The 27,838-nt window shown below is 39.0% G+C and overlaps 1 protein-coding gene and 1 pseudogene across 2 annotated transcripts in view; both read left to right on the top strand.

Moving 5' to 3' along the window:
• The window catches only part of FAM13A (family with sequence similarity 13 member A), a gene marked incomplete at both ends in the record, with an annotated part of 327,001 nt that overhangs the window by 234,411 nt on the left and 64,752 nt on the right, over window positions 1-27,838 (top strand). The window contains 1 exon segment of the mRNA XM_079717737.1: window positions 12,811-12,852. Coding sequence (XP_079573863.1) covers window positions 12,811-12,852 — 42 coding nt within the window.
• On the top strand, window positions 13,331-26,751 carry LOC307067860 (protein BTG1-like; annotated as a pseudogene). The gene is made up of 2 exons: window positions 13,331-13,349; window positions 26,159-26,751. The product of its transcript is annotated as a protein BTG1-like (transcript).

Here is a 27,838-nt window from a genome sequence, read left to right on the forward strand (position 1 = left end):
AGAGCACTCGTGATTAATCTAGATTCCTTTGGTTTTAATGCATTGACATCTGTTTTCACGTGTTTAGCATCCCTTTTTTGCCTTGGTTTATTTATCCAAATGGGAAACTGAGATGAACAATGTCCGTGTAACTCTCTTTTTCGTTACTTTACCTAGCAAATTATGATATTCAACATACATTACTGAATATTCATTTTGCGGTGGGGAAACACACCATACTTCTAAATCGCAATGGCTCTTTAAGAAGGTTTATAGCAACAGGATTAGTTAACATGTATCAGTGATCCAGCATGGGAACATTGCACTGAATCTTCTTATCAGCAGAATTCATCTGGTCTTTCTGAGCACTGGTCTTTAGAATGTCCTTTAGCAAACAAGTAAACACTGGGAACGTGGGGATGATGTGGGATTTAACCAGGGAACAACCCAGGCAGTGATGGTCCTGCGTGTGAGTCTCCTGGGTGGTGTTAGAGAGCCCCCTACTGCTTGTCGTGGTGACTCCTTCAGTTAATTTATCCCTTAAACCCGTGTTATTCCCAACTCGTTGGCACTTTGATAGCACTCCCTACACTCCCCGCCCTCCCCCGCTCCACAAACACAGTCTACAAGGGAGTTAAAAGCTGCCTCGCCTCAAGTCTGGGTTAACCCTTCTGGGGTTGACTGTCTGCACTTAGACTTCATCACCAGCGTGGTCTGTATTTGGCCGTAACAAGAATCTCTGAGAACGAGACAGACCTCTGTAGGCTCTACTCTCATGTGATGGTTGCGGTACCTCTGGAGTTTAAATATTTGCTAATTACTCCAGATAAAGAAGATAGTACGAAGTAAGGTGAGGATATTCTTAAATTGTACAGAGATCGCCCTGTCTAAGCCACTGAAAAAAGGAGAGGCGTTAGAGAGTCAGCCCTGAACAGTGGGGAAAGCAATGGAAAGAGAGTAAACTTGCCGTCAAGAAACGTATCCAGACACTGACAGCTAATTAGCCATGTGAATTTGGGCAGGTCATTTTCCTCACCTATAAAATGGGATGATCATACCTACCACACTTACTTAGAGGAGAAATTTTGTAGTTAAAGAATATTATAGTTCTTTGTAAATGATAACTAGTCACATGTAAAGAGTAGTAGCATATTGCTTTTCTTTTGATTTTGTTACTCTTACACTTGCATTATCTTTCAATTCCTTGAAGCAAGAGTGCTTTACACTTAAGGTGATGCTCTACCATTGCATTGTATTGGATGAATAGTAGAAAGTGACCTAAAGCATGATTTGTGGGAAGTACCACTGCAAATACCATAGAATCAAATTTCTTGAAACTCTCAAAACTTTTTACCCCGTTTTTCCTGTAATACTTATATATTTATGTGATGATAGAATGAACTGCCAAAAAACAGTTCGTACTATATGAAACCTTTTTAAAGCGCTATTTATTCTTCCCTTAACAAGAACCAGAAATAACTTTTTTAGTAATAGCTTTATTGACATAATTTACATACCGTGCACTTCACCTACTTAAAGTATAAAATTCAATAGTTGTTAGTATATTCACAAGGTTATGCAACCATCACTAACAGTCAATTTTAGAATATTTTTGTCACCCAAAAAGAAACCCTGTGCTCTTTAGCTCTCAATCCCTACTGTGGGCTGAATGTTTGTGCCCCTCAAAATTCATATGCTGAAGCTTTAATCCCCAGTGTGATGGTATTTGGAGGTGGGACCTTTGGGAGGTAAGTAGGTTTGGATGAGGCCATGGAGGTGGAGCTCCCAAGATAGGATTGGTGCCCTTACAAGGAGATGAAGGGACCAGAGCACAGTCTCCCCACCCACCCCCATCCATGGAGGTACAGCAAGAGGGTGGAAGTCTGCAAGCCAGGGAGAGCTCTCACCAGAACCTGCCACGCTGGCACCCTGATCTCAGACTTCCAATCTTTGGAACTGTGAGAAGTAAATATTTCTGTTGTTGAAGCCACCCAACCTGTGGTATCTTGTTATAGCAGCCCAAACTGACCAAAGCTGCCCTCAAGCCCCTATCCCAGCTCTAGGCAACCACTAATCTACTTTCTGTCTCTATAGACTTGCCTTTTCTACATACTACATTATAACAGATCATCAAGAAGCCAGATGTGGAAACTGATTTTATTTCTTGCATAAGAAAGATATATTGATGGGAAATAGTGGGGACGAGGGTAGTAAAAAGAAATAGTAGGAAGCCCTAGAAGTTGATTTTTTAAAGTAAGTGACCCCAGTAAAAGAAATAAAAATACTGGGTAAGGGGAGAGGGAAGGGACACAGGATACATTCTATGAAAACCTTTTAAGGTTTGGCGTCAGGAAAGCATGGTATCTTCTCATCAAATATAAGAATAAAAATCAGAACACTTGAACTTCATAGAAATAAAAATGAAGAACTGAACTGCTTTTCTCAGATCACATTGACTGGAACCAAAACACTAGAAAAAGTTAAGTAGGGTTCAGGAGAAGCTTAAGATGATACCTCAGTATTTTTGCTGCCAGCAAAATGACGATGGGAAGAAATGTAACTTCGCTGCCTCGGTTAAAATAGCCCCTGAAACTAAAATTAGGAACCAAAAGCCAGCCAGAGGAGCCCATTGATAAACTATGGTGTGTTTTTGTAAGGGACTCTCCTTCATTTTCAACTCCTTGACTTGGTGAAAACTCAAGTGCCTGCCTCTGTGTGCGTGTGTGCGTGTGTGTGTCTGTCTGTCTGTGTCTTTCTCAGTTCCTCTAGTGCTCTCGCCTGGCACACCCCTGCAGTGCTTCCTGATGCCTTCACACATCATCTGCCTTTGTTGGAGAACTTTTCTCCTGTCCATTATCTTTTTCCAGTGTGACCCGCACAATTCACTCCCCGTGTCACTTACGTCCCCTAAGCTTCCCCAACCTGCGGGTCTGCACCGAGCTTCTGACTTCAAGGTCTGGAGCTCTGGCTTCCACAGACCCGAGATTCAGGATGTGAATCTCAGCCCCGCCTGGCTCCGTGACCTTCCACCAGTTGCTTAACCTTTCTAAAACTTACTTTTCTTCTCTGAAAAATCTGGTGAGTAATACCTTCCTCCAAAGATGTCACTAAGGATTGAGTGAGATCACATACGTGAAGCTCTCAGCCCAAAGCCTGGTTTATTAGGGAGAGTTCTCGGTACGTGGTAGCTCTGGATCCCTTTTTTTATGAAAATGGTCAAATGTCAAGTTTCTGTTTCTCGGCTGGCCTATAAATTCTGGGAAGGTTGAGCCCATATCTTAATAGCCCGTGTATCTCCAGCCCCTCTCATAGGCTCTGATAAGTAGTAGACACTCAAAAAAGGCCGAATGAGTACTGGCCCGTGGCTTTGGAAGCTCACAGAGCTCAAGCCTGGGTGGACATCAACCTTCGTACACTCGCCGGTCACTCGTCCTCCTGCAAACCAGTGTAAAATCATGGCAGTGTAGATACAAGTCCTTGACTCATCTTTCTGCGCCGGGCCCTCCTGTGGCAGGGGGAGAGTTCACTGGCTGGAAGGTGACAGGCGAATTTGCATTGCTTTCTGCACAGTTTTGTCTGCCTCAAGAAATCCGCATTCAAAGTTAACGACTGGGGAAATTATATACCTGCCATTAAGAATGTTATAATAAAGGTAATAATTGAAAGAAGTTAGTAAAAAAAAAAACAATTTCCCGTTTCCTTCTTCCCTTCTGCACGTATCCCCCTATTCTTTTGCTTTTGTTTCAGTATCTAAAGATTAGAAAGCATTTTAACTGATTTGCTAATGTTCTAAAAGTATTCTCTTATCCACTAATATCAACCCCCTCAAAAAGAAAGTTACTGTGTTTTTACATTCTAAACTACTGCCTCCCTAAGGCGATATTGCTATGTCTATAATAATGATAAACATCAGTTTGCTGAACAAGAATCTCAAAAACAAATCAGAGCGTCCAGCTGCATTGAAAATAGTTTTGTGACTAAACCAAAAATTTCTTTAAGCTCCACCCAAACCTTTGGGTTTGCAATGAAGTAAAAAAATTTTCTTTTCCTGCTCTCAAGCCAGAACAAACAGATAGAGTATGTGGCAAGGCCATATTCAAACATTGCCTTGCCTGGACGAATCCTTTGCTGGGCTCACTGTACCCGACAGAAAGTACAGGGTTTATATCACTGGCACAATGGCAGAGCTTCCCCTCTGTGCAGTGGGAGAAAATTAATTTTCTTTTCTAAATAAGGGTGGGAGAAAACCCATGGCACAGTTGCACTTCCATTAAGTTTGGAATCGCAGGGAAGAAGATAACTTAAACTAATCAACACACAACTCTCTGAGAATGCTTCCAGCTAGCAAAATTAATTTTATGAATTATAAACAGTGTATGTTTTAAAAATAGGTCATCACACGGTAGTGTCAGCACTCAGCATGGTCTTGATGATGCTGATTTTATTCCACAGCCACTGACTGAGCCCCCGGAATGCACCTTGCTAGGTGCTGGTGGGACAAAGATAAAGACAAAGCCAGGAGGTGAGGCAAGCATCCGAACTCAGGAATTGCGGCGTCGTGTGCTAAGCACTGGCTTATGGCCGTGAGCAGTGTCCGGGAGCCTGGAGGGAGAAGCCGCTCCCCTTTCCAGGGTGATGGAGATGGCATCCCAGATTAGATGACATTTGAGCTGAGAGATGAAGTATTTACCAGGCAGAGAGAGGTGGCGGAAGCATTTAAGATAGAGGGAACAGCACGTACAGACAGAGTTATGAAAGTACAGTGAGAGGTCGGCAGAGGCTCACTGCCCTGAGGTTGGGAGGACTCTTGTGCGCCAGGTTCAGACATCTGGATCTTACCCCAAAGACAGAGGGGAAGCAGGGAGGCTTTTAGGTTAGGGGGATAAATCTGGTGGGAGTATTAAGGGTAAACTGCTCTGGATGGCAGGGAAAAAGAGTACTGCCCCTCTGAAAGACTACGGCAGTGCAAATGGAAAGGAAAGATCAGATTCAGAAGACTTGTCTCTTTCTGAGATGAAATCAACACAGTCTGGTGATTGACCACGTGCGGAGGTAAGGGATAAACTTTTCTTTTTAAGGAGAGCAGTTGGCCTATTAATACAACTTAAATATTGTAACAGGCATGAGGATTCTGTCCTGTGACTTCTAAACACATCTCCAGCCAGGATCCCCTGTAAAGTGGAATGTGAGGCTCTTGGCTGTGTCAGCCAGTCCACAGGTAGTCATAGTTTCCTGTTGACCTTCTCACTGTAGGGAAAGATGCAAAAGAGGTAGGTGAAGCAATCCCACCCCTCGCTGCTTAAAAACTTTAATCCCCTTCCCTGACAAGCACACACCCTCACCACCCCCCTCCAACTCCCTAGAGATTGAGAGGTGGTCATCAGAAGGGCATCCATGGGTAGAACTAGCTGGGTAGAGGGATTGAATTAGAATGAGATGCTCCCCAGTTCCCTCAAAGTATAATAGTTCTTTGACTTGAAGAGACCAAAATATAGGTGATAAAGAATGCTGTGGTCACAAAGTAAGGAGGAATCAAAAAAAACAAAAAACAAAAAAAACCAGGGGTCCCTGAGTCTCCTTGACACCATCCTGTGATATAAGCAGGAAAAGAATATTTAAAAGAGACTTGGATAGAGACACAGATGTACAGAACAAAAGTATGGACACCAAGGGGGGAAAGCAGGGATGGGGGTGGTGGTGGGATGAATTGGGAGATTGGGATTGACATGTATACACTGATGTGTATAAAATGGATGACTAATAAGAACCTGCTGTATAAAAAATAAATAAAATTCAAAATTCAAAAAATATATAAATAAATAAAATGAAATAAAATTCAAAAAAAAAGAGAGAGAGAGAGGGAGAGACCTGGAAATCCTCTGTCAGCTCCACCACGGTCATCTAGAACGACATTCTCACGCCCATTGCTGGGCATATCTGGACCCGCTTCCTCCCTGATTTTCTGTGCCATCCAGGCTCTACAGAATCTGTACTTCTTTGGCCCAGAGCTGATTCTGGCAGTGGGACAGAGAAGAAAAGTGTTTGTTCTCTGTCCTATGAGAACATAGATCTTAATTCAGCAACATTCACTGAGTATTAATTACACATCAAGCAAGGGAGATGTGTTTTTAGCATAGCGTCTTTCACCTGTGGGTCATGACCTATTGGTGGTCATAAAACCAATTGAGCAGGTTGTGACCAGTGTTTTATATAAAGCGAAGTATAACAAAATAGAAAATATCCAAAGTAAGAATAATTTTATGAAATGTGTCCCTTTTATGTGTCTGTGTACTATCATGATGTAAAATGTGTTTCTAACTGGATCGTGGCCAAAGTTTTTCAAAACACTGACTCTGGACTGCTTACTGAGGATAGTTTATTTGAACGAGAGGTTAGTACAGGCCTGGAGATCGGATCCTCATGTCAGTGTGGGAAATTCTAGTCTTAGCATCCCTACAGATGAATTTCCAGAGCACAACCTTTACATAAGATGGAGACACTTTCGTCAGGTTCTTAATTCCGGATTTGGGAAGGAAACATTTTTTTAGTAGATATATTAGTTTCCTAGCACAGCTGTGACGAAGTACCACAAACAGGGTAGCCCAGAAAACCAGCAATTTCTTGTCTCACAGTTCTGGAGGCCAGAAGTCCCAAATTTACATGTTGACTAGGGCTGTGCTCCCTCTAAAGAACCTGGGGAATGAGTTGTCCCCTGCCTGTCTCCTCGCTTCCTGGAGTTCTTGGCTTGTGGCAACACAATTCCAATCTTCACGACGTGTGCTCCCTGTGTGCACATATCCTGTTGATAAGGGCGCTGGTCATATTGAATTAGGGCCCACTACAGTAACTTCACTTTAACTTGGTCACCTCTATAAAGACTGTATTTGCAAATAAGATCACATCCTGAGTTTCTGGGGGTTAGGGCTTCAGCATGTCTTTTTGCAGGGACACAATTCATCCCCTAACAATATATTTCAAATTTCTACTAAGCAATCAAGAAAATGGTGGAAATATTTTCCTGTCTCATTGGGCGGAAAGCTGTAAATGTTTGGAAGTCTTCTGATTGGTTTTGCTTCCGAAGTGTAATACCTCTTCGTGTTAGCTAAAATTTCTAGTCCTGTGAACATGAACAGTTCAGCTCTTTGCATTTACCCTTTGGTCAGGAAAACATATTTGCTCTTGAACTTCAATGGTTTGTTTTTATTTCTACTGGCAGCTAGGTGTTGCATTCTTAGTTACAACATACAAATAATAAAACTGGAAACAAAGTTGCTTGGGTTTATAGTAAAGAAGTATACGTACATCTACAAAAATGCCCCTTGAAATTACAGGGGCAAACCCTTAGCTACGAACCGATCTGCTTTCCAAAACTGATTTGTTTTCCAAAAGGAACAGGGAGATTGTTTTCTACCGTGTTCCTGAATGGAGCTGAACCAAAAATCTGAACGGCAGAATGCCAGCTGCTACATCACACCCCAAATGGAGGGTTATAAATGCTATAAATGGAGGGTTATGAATGTTAATGCCTGAGACTGTGGATAAATCAAAAGGCTCCAGTATGGCACTTTATATTTTGCAGAGGAAGGAAGGAAAGAAAATGTGCTAATTCCACTCACCTCATTGTCCTCCAAGAAAATTCATCTGTGAAAATTCTTCCACTTAGTACATTCTGTTGCAACGTGAGGGAAAAACCTGAATTCCAGAGAAAATGTTTACTTAATACTTTAAATTTTGTCCTTTCACTTGGCCCTCCCTTTCTCTCTCCCCTTGGCTGTTTGTGGTTTTTTGTTGTTGTTGTTGTTTGTTTGTTTTTAAGCCCCAGTAGACGGTTTTTCTAGTTTTTTCAATGAATGGAACCTAATCCTTAGCCTTTACCTATTTTGCTGTACTTTTCAGTACCCAGGGAACACTTACAAACTATTTCTCCTAGCTCAGATCACTTGAAAATGTAGTTAAAGTATGTAGCTCAATATGCAGATTATGTTAATTTGGGGGTAGCCAGCCACATTAACCAATTAGAAAGTTGGACTAATTGGAACATTTATCAGGACAGTTCAAAAGGGAATTGAATGGAATGGTGGTTTGATCCAGTAACTGAGTGTCCGTTCTGAATACCTCAGTCTGGGAATTCTCCCAACAGTATTTGGCTTTTCTTAGACACAGAAAACGCCATGCTTTTCACAATTTCGGTTAGCTTGCTGTGTAATTAAATTGATAGGGATTGCATTCTGTGGCTTCAGTTTAGAAATGAGTGCAGCTCAGGAAGAGATTGTAAGTCTAGGTGTCATCCATTCATGTGCCTTTGTGTTCAACCAATGTTGAACCACATAAAAAGGTAAGTTAGTACAGCACAGGGAACGATACTCAGTATTCTGTAACAACCTATGTGGGAAGAGAATCTGAAAAAGAATGAATATATGTATATGTGTAACTGAATTACTTTGCCGTAGGCCTGAAGCTAACACAACATTGTAAATCAATTAAATGCCAACATAAAATAAAAATTAAGTTAAAAAAAAAGATAAGTTGGGCCCCCACTAAAACCCTCCTGTCTGTTATTGCCCTTCTCAGTTGTAGCTTCTACAGGTCTACTTGATAAATGTTATTCCCACAGGTAGCTGTTTTGAGAGACTATAACACCCCATGTCTGAGGACATTAAGCACCCAGTGACCTGACATACATGAGGTGATTGCCCAAATCTCTCAATGTATTTAAATTCAAAAAAAAAAAAGGCAAACTAATTAGCTGCTTAAACTTGGCTATTATTCTGAGTCAGCAAACAGGAAATAATTAAAACATTGGGTTTATACTAGTAACCAAGGAGGAAACTGAATGAATTCCAGGTTGTTACAGTTTGTCATTGGCTTCATTTCATGACACACACTCCCCTTTTCATTCACAGTACATGTGCTTATTTTAAAAAATTGAAAGTAAATCTGAATTAATTCTCAATTTAAAATTTAGGAAAAAAATTACAACTCGGTTAATATCATTGGACATGTCTGAGATTGATGTAAAGCTAGGAACAGGCATAAATATCTCTATAAATAGGTGTTTGGGGACATGTAATAATAGTCCAATATTCATTCTGCACAGAGGTAGAAATGGTGATATTTTCAAATGTTTTGCATTCCAGTGTGTAAATTTTATGGAAAAGTTTATTTTCTCTGTTCTATTTGGAAGAATTGTCCTTGGCCATTTTTCCTTCAAATTGCCTTTAAAGTCAATGCATAAAATTGATTTTTAGAATTAATTGACTTAATCAATTTGAAATCAATGCTTTAGTTGTTTCATAATTTATACTGTTGTCAATTACATTACTAAACCCCAGGCAAGGGTACTTTTATGAAAGGGAAAAAAGAAATCGGCTAATTGTCAAAATTAATTATTTATCCTCATTTTCTTTTCAAATTATATTGTTCTTCTTGGGTACTGGGCATGGATTGCTGCTACTGACTAAGCAAATCTACTACTGAGTCTGTTTCGTTTCATTTAAATAACAGTGCTTACATTTTCTTTTTTGGAACACTTATAACTGCTCAGAATTCAGGGACATATCCAAATTAAGAATTTCTGATTTTGTCTTTCATTGACAAATTTACCTTATACAAATGCAGCCTGAAAAATAGTTGCTCATGATTAAAAACTTGTGTTTCTATGGAGACATTCTTGACATAGTGCCAATACAGTGTTAATAAATTAATCACCTTGTACGCACTATCAGGCATAATGCATTGTGAATGGACTTTGACTAAGGTCGGTATAGAGTTGCTATAATCAGAAGCATGACATGGAGCTTATAAATTATAAAGTCCACAAGATCTTGTGCCAGAATGAGGACATTCACTCCATAATATTTTGATAAGTTAAAATTGAAGGCAAGGCAGTAAACAACAAAAGTGTGTTTGTTGTCTGCACATCACTAGCTGTGTGACCTGGCTAAGTTGGGTGCCCGCTCTGAGCCTGCTGTTCTCAAGGGAGGGGCAAGTATCAGGGAGGGTTTTTGTGAGGATTTACATGAGATAATTAATGTCAAGCACCTGATAGAACCTGGCTGATGAATAAGTGTCTGAGGGAGAGAAGGTGCAAAGAAAGAAAAGATTGATTTTGATTGCCTCTGTTGGCTACAAGGAAGTTCTCAGGCACACACAAAAAGTGTTAGCCAAAGCACATGAACAGCTGTGTTCAGAACTCTGTACCATTAAATCATCTCCCAAAGCACTCCTGAATTCTAAGAAAACCAACCATATTGCTCATTGAATGTTCACTAAAGTACCCTCGTTGATTTTCATGATAATTTGTTACATGTCAGAGTTAAGGATCTGTTCTGGGCAAAAAAGTATTTAGTACAGTGCTCACTTTATAACACTTGTGTGGCCAAAATCTTGGCTCCCCGTACAACGATGCCGAAACGAGATACAGAGACCGTTTTGGAGGAGAAAGAAAGGGTGGGTTTATTCTTTGCCAGGCAAAGAGGGGAACACAGCAGGCTAGCACCTCAAGAACTGTGCCCCCCTCCCTGGGGAATAGGGAGAGGTCTTATAGTCAGGGCTTGTGGTCCAGGGGTATGCAATTAGGATCAAGGCAGTAACCGTCCTGCATTCTTCTTTCTTCTGCAGAGTTTCAAAAGGGTGGGGTTGCTGACAGGATTAGGGTGTGTGCAGGGTCTCAGGTGGTCAGTCTGCTAATCCTGATGAGTTTCTCTGGGCCCTTCAATGTCGCCTCAGGTGGTTTCCTGGCTGCCCCTCCCTTGATTTGCAACTGTTGGAATCTGCCCTTTGGAACTCAGGGAAGGTCATGGAGGCTGGAGCCTTGCCTACAAGAAATGGGGAACAAAAAGGCCTCTGTGCCTGGGAGCCCCATAGGCCCCGCTGGGTTTCACATGGAGGCAATGTTCCCATAATAGTAAAATCATTCTAGGTTTTTTGTTGCAGCCTTTTTTGCACAGTGTTGGTCACACTTAGTACTTTTTGACACTGAACGCTTGATTAGGAAACAAACCCAATTCTAACATGTTTATAATTTGTTCAGTGTTTTCAAGGACTATTTTGAAGTCAAATGTGTAAGCCCCTTGTATCAGTCTGGCTTAAAATAGTCACTACTGTAATAGCGCTACTCTAGGTGGTTTCTTCCCAAGACACCTGGACATTTCCCAGGTGTTAGTGCCTGTAACTTGTCAAGCTTTGCCTTCAGCCCATTAACATTAGAGTCAAGAATAAAGCTGATCTATCACTTACCTTTCACTTAGGAAGAATTGGCACAATCAGTTACAAACAAAATCTTTGGCAAGATAAACACTAGAATAGTTAAGCGATATTGACATTGGAAACCAAAATCATGAGAGAGTGAGAAATAGTATGCCATATTTTATGTGCCATCTTGCAACTAAAATGTTAAGACCTTTTCAACTTCCAGGACGGGGTGTGTGTGTGTGTGTGTGTGTGTGTGTGTGTGTGTGTGTGTGTGTGTGTGTGTGTGTGTGTGTGTGTGTGTGTGTGTACACACTATAACTTGTAATAAGATTTTTGGTAATTGCCAGCATAATATTACCAACTGAAGCAAATTTTTCTCTTTTCATCAATGATGCTTGTGGTATACCACAGGGGTACAAGAAGAAAATATTAGCGCTTCTTAATTTTTCTGATACTTCACATTTCTACTTTTATCTGTTTAATGATGCACATAATTAACATAAATAGATACTTAGTCATATATTAAGGTGAGTAGCTGCTTAAAAGCAAATTTTTATATGAGTGTGTAATCAAAAATTTTAAGGACCACTCCAGTAGACCCTGAAGGGAAGAGACTCATTCATTGATTCGAGGTCATTTATCAGAAGAAAAAAACATGTAGAAGAAAGGAAAAATATTTTACTATGGTATATATTTTATATTTTTAATTAAATATTTTTATATTAAGCTTCATATTGCTTCAGTGCTGTTTGAGGAACTTAAACTATTTTTTTTTGGCTGCGTTGCGTCTTCATTGCTGCGCACAAGCTTTCTCTAGTTGTGGCAAGCGGGGGCTACTCTTCATTTTGGTGTGTGGGCTTCTCGTTGCGGTAGTTTCTCTTGTTGTGGAGCACAGGCTTCAGTAGTTGCGGCATGTGGGCTCAGTAGCTGTGGCTCAGGGGCTCTAAAGCGCAGGCTCAGTAGTTGTGGCGCACAGGCTTCGTTGCTTCGCGGCATGTGGGATCTTCCTGGACCGGGTATCGATCCCATGTCCCCTGCATTGGCAGGCGGATTCTTAAGCACTGCGCTACCAGGGAAGTCCCTTAAACTCGTTTTTATAGTTTCATTTGTGTCCTTTCATGTTATTCACCCTCATTGATACTGTGCGTAACTATAGAAGACAAAGAGCATGAGTGTTGTTTACTGATGCCCTACCATTTCATTGCTAGGGCAGCACACACTTAACAGGAGTATTTTGTTGGCTGCGTCTTACTTTCATCATCATGTTAATGAGTTGTAATTAGCTTTATTGAGATAATTGAGTATGTAATCATTTTAAGGGTTTATGTGTAATATATGAATACTTGGATTGGGCTTGTAGAATAGGGTAGTAAAAAACTTCCTCTTCAAAGGGTGATGTGAATTACTTTTGCCTTTGGCTAATCTTGAAAGAAACCTCTCTTGATGGTCTCCCTTGAAGAAGTAATTGACCTTGGCTAGGTCCAAGGTAGGGTATATTTTACTAACCCTACTCCATTGTGAGATTAGCTCTAATGTGTCAAAAGAAAAATTGTGATAGGTGGAACAGAGTTTTAGTAAACTTGAGATGTTATGATATTAACAGGAATTATATTAATTCAAGTTTTATTTTCTTTTCAGTTCACAGGAAGATGAAAGACCTATGTCACCTTTCTATTTGAGGTACTTATTTGATTTTTATTGGTCTGTTACAGGGAATTGGGGAGGGTTAAGGCTTCTTTGGGTTTATTTGCCCACTTTAATTCTTTTCAATAGAATATTCTGTGCTGTGGCCAGACTAAGCTTATTGGAATCCTTCACCATAATGTTCATGCTATATTTTTCTCTTTTGTTTAAGAAATCTTAGAACAAATTTTAATGTAGTTGAAAAGACTAAAATAAGATATTTGGTTTTAAATTCAAAGATGTCAAGCTAGCCATTTGAATTTCAAAATCTGCCTAATGATTAGGCTGTAACCTAAATTTTAAAATCTCTGTTCTACACATACATGCAGGTGGGGCGGGTTCTGAGCCTAAGGCTCACTTGCTGAAGGAGTCTTAGGTTACGTTAGGTCATTTTCTAGATAGTAGTGAAGTGTGAAACTAATATTCAGCAAGTTCTTAGAGTTCAGGATTATTTTCTAAAGTTTATAAAGCCAGAATGACAACTCTTAAAACAGGTAAGTTTACATCAAAGTAGATGTTAGATGAGATCACTTCCCTCCAGACTAAGAAGTTGTATTGATGTGATTTTCAGTGAACCATCCCACTTAGGTATCAGTAATAACCTAGAAACCAGGCTTTTCTTACTTGCTGCATTTCTTTCCTCACTACCTATCCACTTCAGAGGCTTACAAACTATATTTGAAAGTAATATGACCATATAAATTCAAGTTTAAGTTGCTGAAGGTTTTTTTTGTTTTTCTTTTAACCTTTCCTCCATTTTGAATTCTACTTTTTAAAAAGCAGTGTCGGGTGTGGAGAAAAGGGAACCCTCTTGCACTTTTGGTGGGAATGTAAATTGATACAGCCACTATGGACAACAGTATGGAGGTTCCTTAAAAAACTAAAAATAGAACTACCATACGAACCAGCAATCCCACTACTGGGCATATACCCTGAGAAAACCATAATTCAAAAAGAGTCATGGACCACAATGTTCATTGCAGCTCTATTTACAATAGCCAGGACATGGAAGCAACCTAAGTGTCCATCGACTGATGAATGGATAAAGAAGATATGGCACATATATGCAATGGAATATTGCTCAGCCATAAAAAGAAACAAAATTGAGTTATTTGTAGTGAGGTGGATGGACCTAGAGTCTGTCATACAGAGTGAAGTAAGTCAGAAAGAGAAAAACAAATACTGTATGCTAACACATATATATGGAATCCAAAAAAAAAAAAAAAAAAAAAGGGCTTCCCTGGTGGCACAGTGGTTGAGAGTCCGCCTGCCGATGCAGGGGACACGGGTTTGTGCCCCGGTCTGGGAAGATCCCACATGCCGCGGAGCGGCTAGGCCCGTGAGCCATGGCCGCTGAGCCTGTGCATCCGGAGCCTGTGCTCCGCGATGGAAGAGGCCACGACAGTGAGAGACCCGCGTACCGCAAAAAAAAAAGAAAAAAAATGGTCATGAAGAACCTAGGGGCAGGATGGGAATAAAGACACAGACCTACTAGAGAATGGACTTGAGGACACAGGGAGGGGGAAGGGTAAGCTGGGACGAAGTGAGAGAGTGGCATGGACATATATACACTACCAAATGTAAAATAAATAGCTAGTGGGAAAAAGCCGCATAGCACAGGGAGATCAGCTGGGTGCTTTGTGACCACCTAGAGGGGTGGGATAGGGAGGGTGGGAGGGAGATGCAAGAGGGAGGAGACATGGGGACATATGTATATGTATAGCTGATTCACTTTGTTATGCAGCAGAAAGTAACACACCATTGTAAAGCAATTATACTCCAATAAAGATGTTAAAAAAAAAAAAGCAGTGTCAGGGTATCACATAAATATTTTGTTTGTTTTTGAGTCTGATTTGTTGCAATAGTCTCAGTGTTAGATTTAGACCTTAATTCAACCACCACAGTTCCGAAATGTGTCATAGGGCGTCAGGCTTGGCCAAGTAACTGGTTTGCAGTCGTGCTCTGCCCTTTAGCTACTTGAAGCTTGTTGTGTAATCACTTTGTGGCAAAGCAGGGAACATCTGAGGTTTCAGTCTGAAACATGGTGGTCCATTTGATTCGTCCTGGTTTCCTGCCAACCAGATCAGCACATTCTGGTTCATAGGCTATCTTGACTGTGCAATTACTGTAAACCCATGAGGATGTTCTTGCTGGGTACACAGTGATGCTAGTATTCATTATGTAAATACACACAGTAATATCAAACAAATGATTATCATATATTAATGGAAATTAAGTTTTACACAGTACAGAAGACTCCAGCACCAGATCATGACAACTAATGAAAACTATTCTCTGAATGTCTTAGTTTTATTACTCTGGGTAGCATCAATCTATGTTTTACATAGTATTGAATTTTTTTTTTTTTTACTACTGTTTTAAAAAGCAGATGGGGAAAATGGACTTATAAGTTGTAAGTCCTCAAATACACATAATTGCGTTTTAGAGTGTAAATTTTGTAATTATCTAGAGTAATTCTGTAATCTTGAAAAAAGAAATGCTGTACTTCCAAAATGAAAGCAAAAAAATGTAAAGAAAATTCGTATATTTACTGAACTCTCGATAGAAGCTATTTGACCTTTCAGTGTTAAGAGTCTTAAAAACTAAAATATGATCAAAGTAGGGGAGAAAATGAATGTGCATACTAGCCCACATTTACAGTAGTGGTAAAGTTGCAGAAAAAGGAAAAGTTACCAGCAGGCACTCTTTTCCTGTGAGGGGAATTTAAACTAAGTGGAGATATTTCATAAAGGCAAAACTCGTAATTATTTGGCCTGAAATTAAAAATTTCAAAAGTAGTTTCTTTTTCTGAATAACATTACATGATAATCTTAAAAATTATTTAAGAGTTAGGTTGGTACAAGTTAATTTAGCTTTTTTTCTTACCCACTTGACATGAAATAAGGAGAATCTATTGATAACACATGAACTGTTTTTTTTTTTTAATTATTTGCATGGCTGGTTTGAGATTGACTTTTCTTGAGTTAATCTAGCGTACAGAATTCAAGTAGAAAAAGGAAAACATGATTGTTAATTATGACTAAGTTCTAGATTTGGGGACTAGAAACAGAAACATGTCCACTGATAATTTAATTTATAAATCAGTGCATTTTTTTTTTTTGCACTACCTCTAGTAAGAGCAAATGAGTGCTTCAACATTTTAAATAAATGTTTGTAATGTCCTTGTCTTCTATTCCTTTCCCTCCAACTTTATTACAATTCCTTTGCTGCAGTGTTAGAAAAAGGGAGTCATTACATGACTAATGAATTCCATAATGATTTATTAACATGATGAAAAACTAAATTGGCTCTTTTAAATCCAAAATAATTTTTTCTGTGCCTTTGAAAAGTAAAAAATGATTGGTAGTGGCAAAATGGTATCTTCCCTGGCTAAGGATATTGAATACTAAATATTATGTATTGACAGTGTTCATTGGTCAGGTTTTTCAGGGGAGGAAAGGCCCAGTCAAGAGATGAGACACATCCGAGGTGGGTGTTCACCAGAAGTAGATTCAGCCACAAGCAGCCAGGCGGAGGGGATGGGGTATTGAACGGAGGGGTATTCCGTTTTGTGGTTTATTCTGAGAGGTCCGACATAAGGTAGAATGGCACATCTCAGTGGCTGCAAGTTTGGGAGTGGGCAGTCTTCAGGTAGACCAAATCAAAACAGAGAGAACATGAGGGCAAAGCAGGCCTCCCATTTCAGAGGAAGGAGAATAGCTGCTCTATAAAGGAACTCAGATACAGTAGATCAGACAGGCATCCAGCAATTGGAGTGGAGACAAGGTGCATTATTTATAACAGCAAGAGAGGGTCTGTGTCTGGAGTAGAGATGCAGAGCATACCGAGAGGCTGCAGTGCACTAGTGGAGGTTCCAGGACCTTCCTGTGGCTGGGGGTAGGGAGGTCGGTCACAGGAACAGAGACCGAGAGGAGCCATTTCAGTCATTACCTTGCTCCACCGTTCACCCTGTAGAATTGCGGTTTCTGTGATTGCTATTCTAACATCTACGGCTGAACCACGTGTTAGTCTACTGTACGGTTCCACTGCCTTCAGGCCTTTCTGTAGTAAGGTAGGCCTCTTATAAATAGACATGCACTCAGATGTTCTCATTCTAGATGAATAGTTTTCTGTGATAAGAACTCTGTCTTCTTTAATTCCAGTACTTCTCCAACCTAACCTAATTCACCGTAGAGCCATTTGTCCTTTTTTGCAAAGGAAAGAAATAGTAGCTACAAATCTACACCTGCCACCATCCCATGTGGCAAGTTTATTGCAGCTACAGTAGCTCAAACAGTAGGTGTCATTGTTCCCCAGATGCTCATTAGAGACTACCCGCCCTGTTGAAGTGATTAAGGGAATGAAAGGGAAGGACCGGTTATACCAAACCCTTAGTGAGATTGCCGCAAATAAACACGAACCTGCGTGCTAAGGGTGCAGAACATGCTTGGCAAAGATGCCCACACCCTGGCCTCTTTCCTAGTCTAGGTTGGAATCCCAGAAAAGGAGCCCCTACCTCAATTGCTCAGATTAGTGTGAAAGCAGCTTACAGTAGGTGTTCTTCTGTGCCACATGCAGCCTGTTGTCTGAATTCTTTTGGTGACGTCCAGTCAGATCTGGTTGGGATCTGTTGCTAGTTCTACTTCTATTTATCGAAGTCTTCAGTGTTGCCAAGCCCAGGTTTTGATTTCTGTGGTTATTTCCACTGGGAGTAGGGTTCTTGATCTCCACTTTCTATTCCTCCTCATCTCTACCTGCTCCCATCTCCCCACACTATCTTCACCTTCCGTATGGCCAGGGTCAGGTCCCGTCCCCATCCTATCCCATCTAACTTTGACCCATGAATTCCTTCTTTATGAATACCTAAATTTTACATATACCTAGCACCCATCTTTGCCTGTGCTTTATGAAAATCCTGAATATATGCCTCAGGGCCTGCATACCTATAACCAGTTTTCTTCACTGGGCTCTAAACAACTCACCTGGCCTCTGAGTAGTGTCTCATTCCTTACCTAACCCTTGTCTTCTAGCGTCTGCACTGACCCTCTTGTTTTCCCCTTCTCATTTTGTGCTTCACTGAAACCTTGAAATTAAGTCTTTATCAATTTCAGCCCAAGTTTTAATACTCATCATGCAAATTGAAGCTAAATTGCTATTTTAGCAGATTTGGAATCGCATAGGGTCAGTTTCAGTATTTCATATGTTTTCTTTTCTTTTTTTTTTTAATTGGAGTATAATTGCTTTACAATATTGTGTGAGTTTCTGCTGTACGATGAAGTGAATCAGCTATATGTATACCTATGTCCCCTCCCTCTTAGACCTCCCTCCCACCCCCTCGTATGTTTTCTAATTTTCCTGAATCAGGAACATCAATTAGATTGATTTCTAAATTAGCTGTTTGGCACACAAACTCGTTCTTTAGGATTTTATTAACTTTTTATTCTTAGACTCCAGGAAGCATCAATTTTATGAAAGTCTTTTAACTGCAGGATTTATGTTGAAGAAAAAATTTAGCTTTGGATAAATTCAGATTTAAATAGATACTAGATGGGATCCGGAAATTATATCATACCACTCTTATCTTGATATGTAGAAAACTTATTTCTAACTCATCTTTAGATAGCTTTTTGGAGATTACCTTTCCAAACAACTTGTGCTAGAATTTCTGTTTGTTATTTGGCGGGGGGTAGTATTATTAAATTTTTAATAGTTTACTTTTCTCCTTAAGCATAATGTATGTTTTCTAAATTATCACTTTGAGGTAAAAAGCTCTTATTATCAGATGGGATAGTTTGGAGAAGTATATCATACCACACATTGTGTTTGTTTATAAGCCTGTTTCAGGCTACTAACTAAAAAGTAGAACAAATAAGCAGGCGTTTTATTTAATTATCTACTTGATTTTTTTTTTCCCAAGATGATAAAGTCAGCTAGATATTTTGGGTGTCTTTAGACACAGATAACTATATATGTAAATAGTTTTTACCTTGTCCTTTTTGACTACAACAGTATTTCTTAACTGAGGAGGTACATCACCTCTGCTTTGGAGCTCTTTTTTCTTTTTTTCTTGGTGGTAATACATAAATAAAATAAAATTTGCCATTTAAACAGCTTTAAATTATTTTTCAATTGCAATAAAATACACATAATATAAAATTTACCACCTTAAACATTTTTAAGTACATTTCCACTAGTAATGCACAAGAGTCCTGTTTTTCTACATACTTGTCAACATTTGTTATTCTTCTGTTTTTTGATAATACTTTCTTAATGGTATGAAGTATATGGAGCTCATTAAAGGTGCCTGGGTCTCACTGGCCAAGATTCTGAGTCTCAAGTGGGCTGGGTGTCCATATTTTCAAAAAGTGTCACAGAACAGTCTTTTCAACAAATAGTGCTGGGAAAACCGGATATCCACATGCAGAAGCATGAAGTTGAACCCTTACCTAATGAACCCTTACCTAACACCATATACAAAAATTAACTCAAAATAGACCAAAGATCTACATATAAGAGCTAAAACTACAAAATTCTTAGAAGAAAACATTGAGCAAAAGCTCCATGAGATTGGATTTGGCAGTGATTTCCTAGGTGTGACACCAAAGGCACAGGAAACAAAAGGAAAAAATAGGTAAATTGGACTTCTTTAAATTTTTAAAAATTTTGTGATCAAAAAAATAACATTATCAAGAGAAGAAAAAGGCAACTCACAAAATGGGGGGGATATTTGCAAATCATATATCTGATAAGGGATTAATATCTAGAACAGATAGAGAACTCCTAAAACTCAACAAAAAACAAATACAACACAATTAAAAAATGGGCAAAAGACTTGAACTGGCATTTCTCCAGAGAACATATACAAATGGCCAATAAGCACATGAAAAGATGCTCCACATCACTAATCATCAGGGATATACAAATCAAAACTACGATGAGACACTACCTCATACCCAGTAGGATGGCTACTATGATAATAATAATAACAAGTATTGGTAAAGATGACAAGAAATTGAATCACTTGTGCATTCCTGGTTGAAATGTAAAACGTTGCAGCTTCTAGCAAAATTAGTAAAGGTGGTTCCTCAAAACATTAAACTTAGAATTACCGTATGATCCAGGAGTTCCATTTCTAGGTATATACTCAAAAGAATTGAAAGTAGGGTCCCAAAGAGTTGTTTGTGCACCCATGGTCATAATAGCATTATTCACAATAGCCAAAAGATGGAAGCAACCCAAATGTTCATCAGTGGATGAATGGATAAACAAAATGCAGACTATACAGTGGAGTATTATTCCGCCTTTAAAAAGGAAAGAACTTTCGGGGCTTCCCTGGTGGCGCAGTGGTTGGTCTCCCTGCCTCCCTATAGACTTCTGTTTATAAGAACTTAAGATTTTAATAAAATGTAAACCTGTAGGTTAAAAGCAGACTACCTTTGTCTGATATAACTACTCCCAGCTTCCCATTTAAATTCTAATGATGACATAAAAGACAAAAACTATAGACAATTTTATAACAATGATGAAGAAAACTGTAGGGGCTTCCCTGGTGGCGCAGTGGTTAAGAGTCCGCCTACCAATGCAGGGAACACAGGTTCGAGCCCTGGGCCAGGAAGATCCCACGGTTGCAACTAAGTCCGTGTGCCACAACTACTGAGGCTGCGCTCTAGAGCCTGAGAGCCACAACTATTGAGCCTGTATGCCACAACTGCTGCAGCCCACATGCCTAGAGCCCATGCTTCGCAACAAGAGAAGCCACCTCCATGAGAAGCCCGTGCACTGCAACGAAGAGTAGCCCCCGCTCGCCGCAACTAGAGAAAAGCCTGTGCGCAGCAACAAAGACCCAACACAGCCAAAAGTAAATAAATAAATAAATTTATTTTTAAAAAAAGAAGAAGAAAACTGTAAGTCAAAGGCAATGTCATCAATGGAGATGAACTGACAAACATTTTCACCTTTCAGGCTTCATGTTTCACCATCTAAACAACATAGTGACCACAAAGAGAGAAGGAAGGCAAAAAAAACTGACTTGGATTCCTTCCAGTGTCTACTGCACTGACCAGAAAAGCAAGTGACATTCCCCCAACTGAACAGAAACTTATTTTCGGAACCATCCAGAGCTGAGTTGTGTATTCTTTTTCACCTCCCATTTAGAGACTAGAACATTAAGTACCCAAAACAATGGAGAGGAGGAGGTATCCCCCTGGGATGCTCAGTTACCTGAGGGATAAAGGCAGGAAGATTATTGGATTTAATGCATGCTTTCAAGTGTACACCGCACAAAGACAAACTACAAATTTGTGTCTGATTCTCCAGCTTAATCATAAATTGGACTAAACAGCAAGTCCACTCAAGTATGCATGTAGATTGTTCAAGGGCAGAATCGTATCCTGGCTTTTAAAGTCTAAATCCAAGAGGGGGCATCTGCCTGTGGCCAAGCGACAATGAAATAAACTCAGAACAATATACCCAGCCAGGTGCTTGATAATGGCTCTGCCTGAATTGTTTGTTCCCCCTTATGAACCCCTAAACACAAATAACTATTTGGGACCTATAAAGAGAAATTACAAGCTAGGGGAAAGGATGACTTGCTCTGAGGACTCAGAGTAGAAACAGATTTCAGAAAACTTTTTTGTATGATTCACAGGAAAACTTGAGAAGTAGTATGTGCTAATCTTCTCCAAAAATGCTCAAGGACATAACCAACCTCTTTGAAATATGAGTAGGAACCTGTAAGGAGAGAATAAGTTGAGAATTAAAAGGCTAGAGACACACAAGAACAGCTGAAATGAGAGAAAGAGAAGCATAGAAACGTATTTGCAGAGATTTTTAAAACTTTGGAAAGCAGTAAAGAGCAGAAAGTATTTAAAATAAATCAAGTACATGATGAGAGAGAAACTTGAGAAGCTCTTCCAAAATAAAAAGGGTAAAGAAAAAGCTGTGAGAGAAATAACGTTAGATATGAAAGTCAGAGATCAGAAAGCCAACCCGAAAATTATGATTCTAAGGAGGAAACCATACTAATAGAAATAGAAGTAGAAATCAGTGTTAATATATACCCAGCTAAATGAGAGGTGAATCCCCCCAAATATTTTTTTAATTAAGAAGTAGAAACCTGATTATAATTATTAGTGGAGGGCCAAAGAAAGTAATGAAATTCTAAATTTCTTATCTTACATGGAAGGTAGGAGAGTAGAAGCAGGCATCAAGCGTTTCAGGGGTTTTTTTTGGTGGTTTGTTTTTTGGGTTTTTGTTTCAGTTTTAATAGTTACAGATGTATGGGTTGGAGAGGCAACAACTAGTAGAATTGTGCATAGGATTCGTATATCCCAAATCACCTCAGAAGATAAGAGCAAAGACAGAAATCAAAGGAAAAGGAAGCTCCAAAATTATAAAACATAAAGCAAAAACATAAAACTAGAAAAAATGTATCAGCTATGACAGTAAGTGTAAATGGATTAAATTCTTTGATAAAAGCTAAAAATACTTTTTTAAAATGACTGCTTGAACTATGTTTTGCTCAAGAGAGCTATGCCTAAACAAAACAGCACAGAAAGGTTAATAATATAGGATTTATCTCTGATAAATATGAAGAGAAAGAAAGCAGAGATAGCAATATCAATACCAGAACAACTAGAGTTTAAAGCCAAATCCATTAAACAGGACAAACCTAGACTTACTTTATTGGGTAAAATCCATACTAAAAATATAAAGGTTAAAATAATAAGTATGTATAAACTAGCATTGTATCAAATCATATAAATTTAAACCCTTAAGTTAACAAGGATAAACATACAAACACATTTGATGTATAGAACTTATATATACCACAATATGTCTATAACAAAAAAAATTTATAAAATAAATAGCGCTGAGAATTTAATAAAATTAATAAGATTTAAAATATAGGAGCATCACATACACTAAACTTTACAACCTACAAATAGGGCTTAAGCATCCCTGCTACTTTCTAAAAGATTACTCAGCTATCTCTAAAAGTTCTTGAAGAGTAGAAATATTAAGTCATGTCTTCTAACCACAGTGTAATTAATAACAAAAAATTTCCAGTCAACCAACGAAAACTCTCCTAAAGGGAGGAAGAAATTCAAATAGGAAATAAAAACAGACTATTTGGAAGAAAAAGAGGAAAAGTACATATCAAAATTTGTGGAATGAGATCTAAGTTCTTTTTAAGAGGTAACTTCACCTTCTTAAAAAGATCGAAGGTAAACGAGCCACACATTCAGAATAAGAAGTTATAAAAAGGAAGAAAAGCAACTTCTTGGAAACCCGAAAGAATTTAATAATAATAAAAGAAAACATAAAAATAGCAGAACTTTGGGCTTCCCTGGTGGCACAGTGGTTGAGAGTCCACCTGCCGATGCAGGGGACATGGGTTCATGCCCCGGTCCGGGAAGATCCCACATGCCACAGAGCGGCTGGGCCTGTAAGCCATGGCCACTGAGCCTGCGCGTCCGGAGCCTGTGCTCCGCAACAGGAGTGGCCACAGCAGTGAGAGGCCCGTGTACCGCAAAAAAAAAAAAAAAAAAAAAAAAATAGCAGAACTCATGTTTGAATCAAGGAACTCATTCTTTGTGAGTAAAAATGAAAATAATAAAAAAGAAAACCTCTGGTAAACTTAAAAACAAAAAAGGGGACAATACTAATAATCAGAAGTGAAGTTTGCTGTGAGGGGTATAGTAGTTTTTAAAAGGTTATAGAATACTTCATGCAATTTTATGCTAATAAACATGAAAACCTAGATGAAATAAAAGGTTTTCTGGAAAGCATAAACTTTGAGAAGAAATTTCCATGTGAATGCAAAAAGTACTTTTAATCATCTGTTCTAATTCTAAGAAAAGAAATAGATGTGTAGCCAAAGATTTATGTGAATAGCAGCATTATTTGAGAATAAGGATTATGTTTTTATTAAGGACATATCTGAAGCCAGATTACACGATATGGAATCAGAGCTGTGTAAACTTGAGTGAGATACTAAACCTCTCGGAACCTCAATTTCCTCATCTATAAATGGGTGTAGTATATATAGTCACCTCTCCATTTCATTTCTTAATTTTGCTTTATAAAGACCTTAGTCTAAAAACTAAAATAAACCTCTGAATTTCTTTTTATGCAAAACATTCTAAATATGTGAAACTGATAACTCCCATAATTAGGGCCCGAAAGAAGCTGTACAAAATGTATTTTGACGTTTTGATGGGCTCAGTTTAATTTGTTAGAAAATATTTAATACAGTATCAAGATATAGGAATGGAGCTTCCCTGGTGGCGCAGTGGTTGAGAGTCCGCCTGCCGATGCAGGGGACACTGGTTCGTGCCCTGGTCCAGGAAGATCCCACATGCTGCGGAGTGGCTAGGCCTGTGAGCCGTGGCCGCTGAGCCTACGCGTCCGGAGCCTGTGCTCCGCAACGGGAGAGGCCACAACAGTGAGAGGCCCATGTACCGCAAAACAAACAAACAAACAAAAAAAGATACAGGAAAGAAGAATAATTCGTTTCTTCAAATCAGTCCTAATACTTAAAGGAATAGTATGTGTGAGTTTCGATAAAAATATGTGGGGATAAATATTTTTTGTCAAAATCTAAATACCTATAAATGCTCCCTAAGATTTCTGCATGTGATAATCATAACTAAAAGTTAAAGCAAAGTGAATAACTATTGAGGACTGAGTGTGTTTATTTTATGGCACTGTAGAGAATTGAACTAAAATCATGAAAATGTTTTAATTTACAAATTCATTATACAGTTACAAGGAAATAGTGGTATAATCATCTTATAATGTTGACACTGTGTATCAACTTTTAATATTTTAAGATGATACTAAAAACACTGTATTCTGTTAAACAGACAAATTAAGGGTTTCATTCTGGTTTGATGATTAGTTACTGGATCCTCATCCTGAGGCTTAAACAAACATCACATAATTGTCTTTTAAATTCTTACTCATTAAAAAAATTGAATGTAAATATTATCTTCTAGAGAAAAAGGATAATTCTGTTAGACCTAATGGTTCCTACTAAAACAATATTTTACGGGCAGCATTTTATACACCACTGAAAAGAGAATATACTGAAGTAAGAGGACAGTAAAAAGAGAACACATCCTTCTTCAAGATGTCTGGTTTCAGTAGATTTGAAAGATTTCTTTATTTCAAATCAAGTGATCTAATAAGAGAATCACTTGTCAATAGGCATTTTATGCACCTTATCACATGCAAATTTTATAGACTAACATAGATGAGCATAATCACTTTATGGAAATGTTTTGCTAATAGAAATAAAGACTAAATATATGTAACTATATCATAGAATATATTTCAGAGTAGGCTTAGAATCTGTTTTGAATGACTGTACCAGGAGAACATTCATTTGCATCATCACTTAAGTAGGCTTGGGTAATGAAATTGACCATAATGCTGAGTCTGCTTATTTATTTTAGTTTTGAATACTTGCTTTATCAACATTAGGAAATGAATTCTTCCATATTCAGGTGTTTACACTGCATAAGTAAGAGATTTTCTTAGCAAATCAGTCAAGTGCTCTGAAAAAAATTCATTATTCTTAGCTCTCTGCAGGGGATAGAAAACAAGCTACGTGTAGATGAAGAAAATCATTATCTTTCACTTTAGCTTATTTGCTTATTGTCTTTTTGTTAGTGTCTTAACATTACCTCCATAAGCTGATTATAGCAATGGAAGCAGGCCCTATTTCTGACATTAAATATTCTTAGAAATCTTGTTATTGATGAATTGTTAAGCACATCCCACAGGAACTATGGAGGTGATTGGATACCTGACCAAAGCCATTTTGGTATCTGATAAACCCTATGACTGACACTGTCATAAAACTAAATATGCAGTTAGTTATAACCTTTTGTAATGATTTAAACTTTAGGGCAATAAACTTGAAACTGAGATAGTCATAAACTTTTAGAGCTAAAAGAAAATCACAGAGATCATCAACCAAGGCTTTCATTTTCTGTATGAAGAAACCAACCCAAAGCAGCCAAGCTAACCAACAATCTGACTGTGATTGCAGCTAATTAACTGCAGAGCCAAGACCAGAACTTCACTTTTCTGATTCCCAACGCAAAACATTCCCTTTTCAGGATACTTTCTTTAGGCCCCTCAGAGCTGGAAACGCAACTGTTGGGAGCTTCGGAGGCTTCAGAGCCGTAGGCGGCGGTGGCCTGGGAGGTCCGGGCGCTGTGACCAGGCCGCGGTCGCTCGTCTCTTCCTCTCTCTGGCCACCTCCTGTCTCGAAAATAACTTTTTTACTATAAAGAAAGGAGAAAAAGCGTAGCCATCCGCCCCTCCCTCTCTCTCAGCCCTCTGACCTGTGAGGGAGCCCGGGCCGACCCCGCGCATCCCTTCTACACCCGGGCCAACACCGTGATAGGCGAGATGGCCGCCAACGAGACGTTCATCTCCAAGTTCCTCCGCATCAAGGGGCTCACGAGCGAGCGACAGCTGCAGTCCTTCCGCCAGAGCCTGCAGGAGTTGCTGGCAGAACATTAGAAACATCACTGGTTCCCAGAAAAGCCCTGCAAGGTATCGGGTTACCGTTGTATTCGCATCAGACATAAAATGGATCCTCACATTGGACAGGCAGCACAGGGGATTGGACTGAGCGGTCAGGAGCTGTTCAGACTTCTCCCAAGTGAACTCACACTCTGGGTTGACCCTTACGAAGTGTCCTACAGAATTAGAGAGGTTGGCTCCATCTGTGTGCTGTACGAAGCCTCACGAGCAGGAGATAGCAGCCAAAACAGTACCAACGTGCAAACGGTAGACAGCAGAATCAGCTGGAAGGAGGAACTTCTCTTGGACAGAACAAGCCCTTCCAAACACTACAATACGATGACTGTATCAGGTTAAGATATAGTCAATGGATGGATCATCTTATAATGGATGGATAAATTTGATACTTGCTTTGGGTGGGCACCTCTTGGGGGATGGATTATGGAATTTAAACCATGTCACAGCTGTGAAGATCTGGCACAAGATAGAGTGGTAAAAACATTTTTAAGTGACAGTGCCATAGTTTGGACAGTACCTTTCAATGATTTAATAGCCTGTGAATCCAAGTAAATGATCACCTTATTTGCAAGGGAGAGAAGTCCTAGGGTGATTTCAGTTTCTCCCAGACATGATGCCTACATTTTTACATCAGTCCCTTTAACGCAAATCTGTATTTCAAAGAACCTTTCTCTGCAGTAGAACTTGCAGAGAAAATTTGCACTATGACACTTAAAGTTGTCATCCTTTTTGGCAGCTCAACAGGGAAGCTCAACATTTTAAACATGTAGTACTGGAAATTTTATGACAAGACTTTTACCTAGCTCTTAAATATGTATAAATGTACATAAGACAAACTAGTAAGTATGACCTGAGGAAATGGTCAGACCTTGTATTGTGTTTTTGGCCTTGAAAGTAGCAAGGACCAGAATCTGCAGTGGCAACAGGCTTTGAAAAAGACTCTTAAAAAGACACTATCTCAAGTGTGGTGTTAGCACCAGCCAGCTCTCTGTACATTTGCTAGCTTGTAGTTTTCTAAGACTAAGTATACTTCTTATTTTTAGAAAGTGGAGGTGTGGTTTGTAACTTTTCTTGTACTTAATTGGGTAAAAGTCTTTTCCATAAACCACCATCTATTTTGTGAGCCTTCTTAGTCATAGTTTGTTTGGTAAATTATGAACTGGTGTGAATTTGTACAGTCCATGTGTATTGATTGTGGCAGAGTTGTACAGATTTCTGTATTTTGGTTGAGAGATTTTTCTTCTCTCTCTAATAGTTTCTTGGCATTTAAAAAAAAAGAATACTTCCTTTAGAAAAATTCTATTTTAAAAGCATGGAAGTATGGACACATTAAGTAATACCAAAAATTCCAAAGGCCTATTACAAAAACACAAAAATATAAATTTATCATAAATTTGACCTAAGATAAATGTATTAACAAAAATCA

This window comes from Hyperoodon ampullatus (assembly GCF_949752795.1).
Source record: "Hyperoodon ampullatus genome assembly, chromosome: 1".
Classification (NCBI taxonomy): Eukaryota; Metazoa; Chordata; class Mammalia; order Artiodactyla; family Ziphiidae; genus Hyperoodon; species Hyperoodon ampullatus.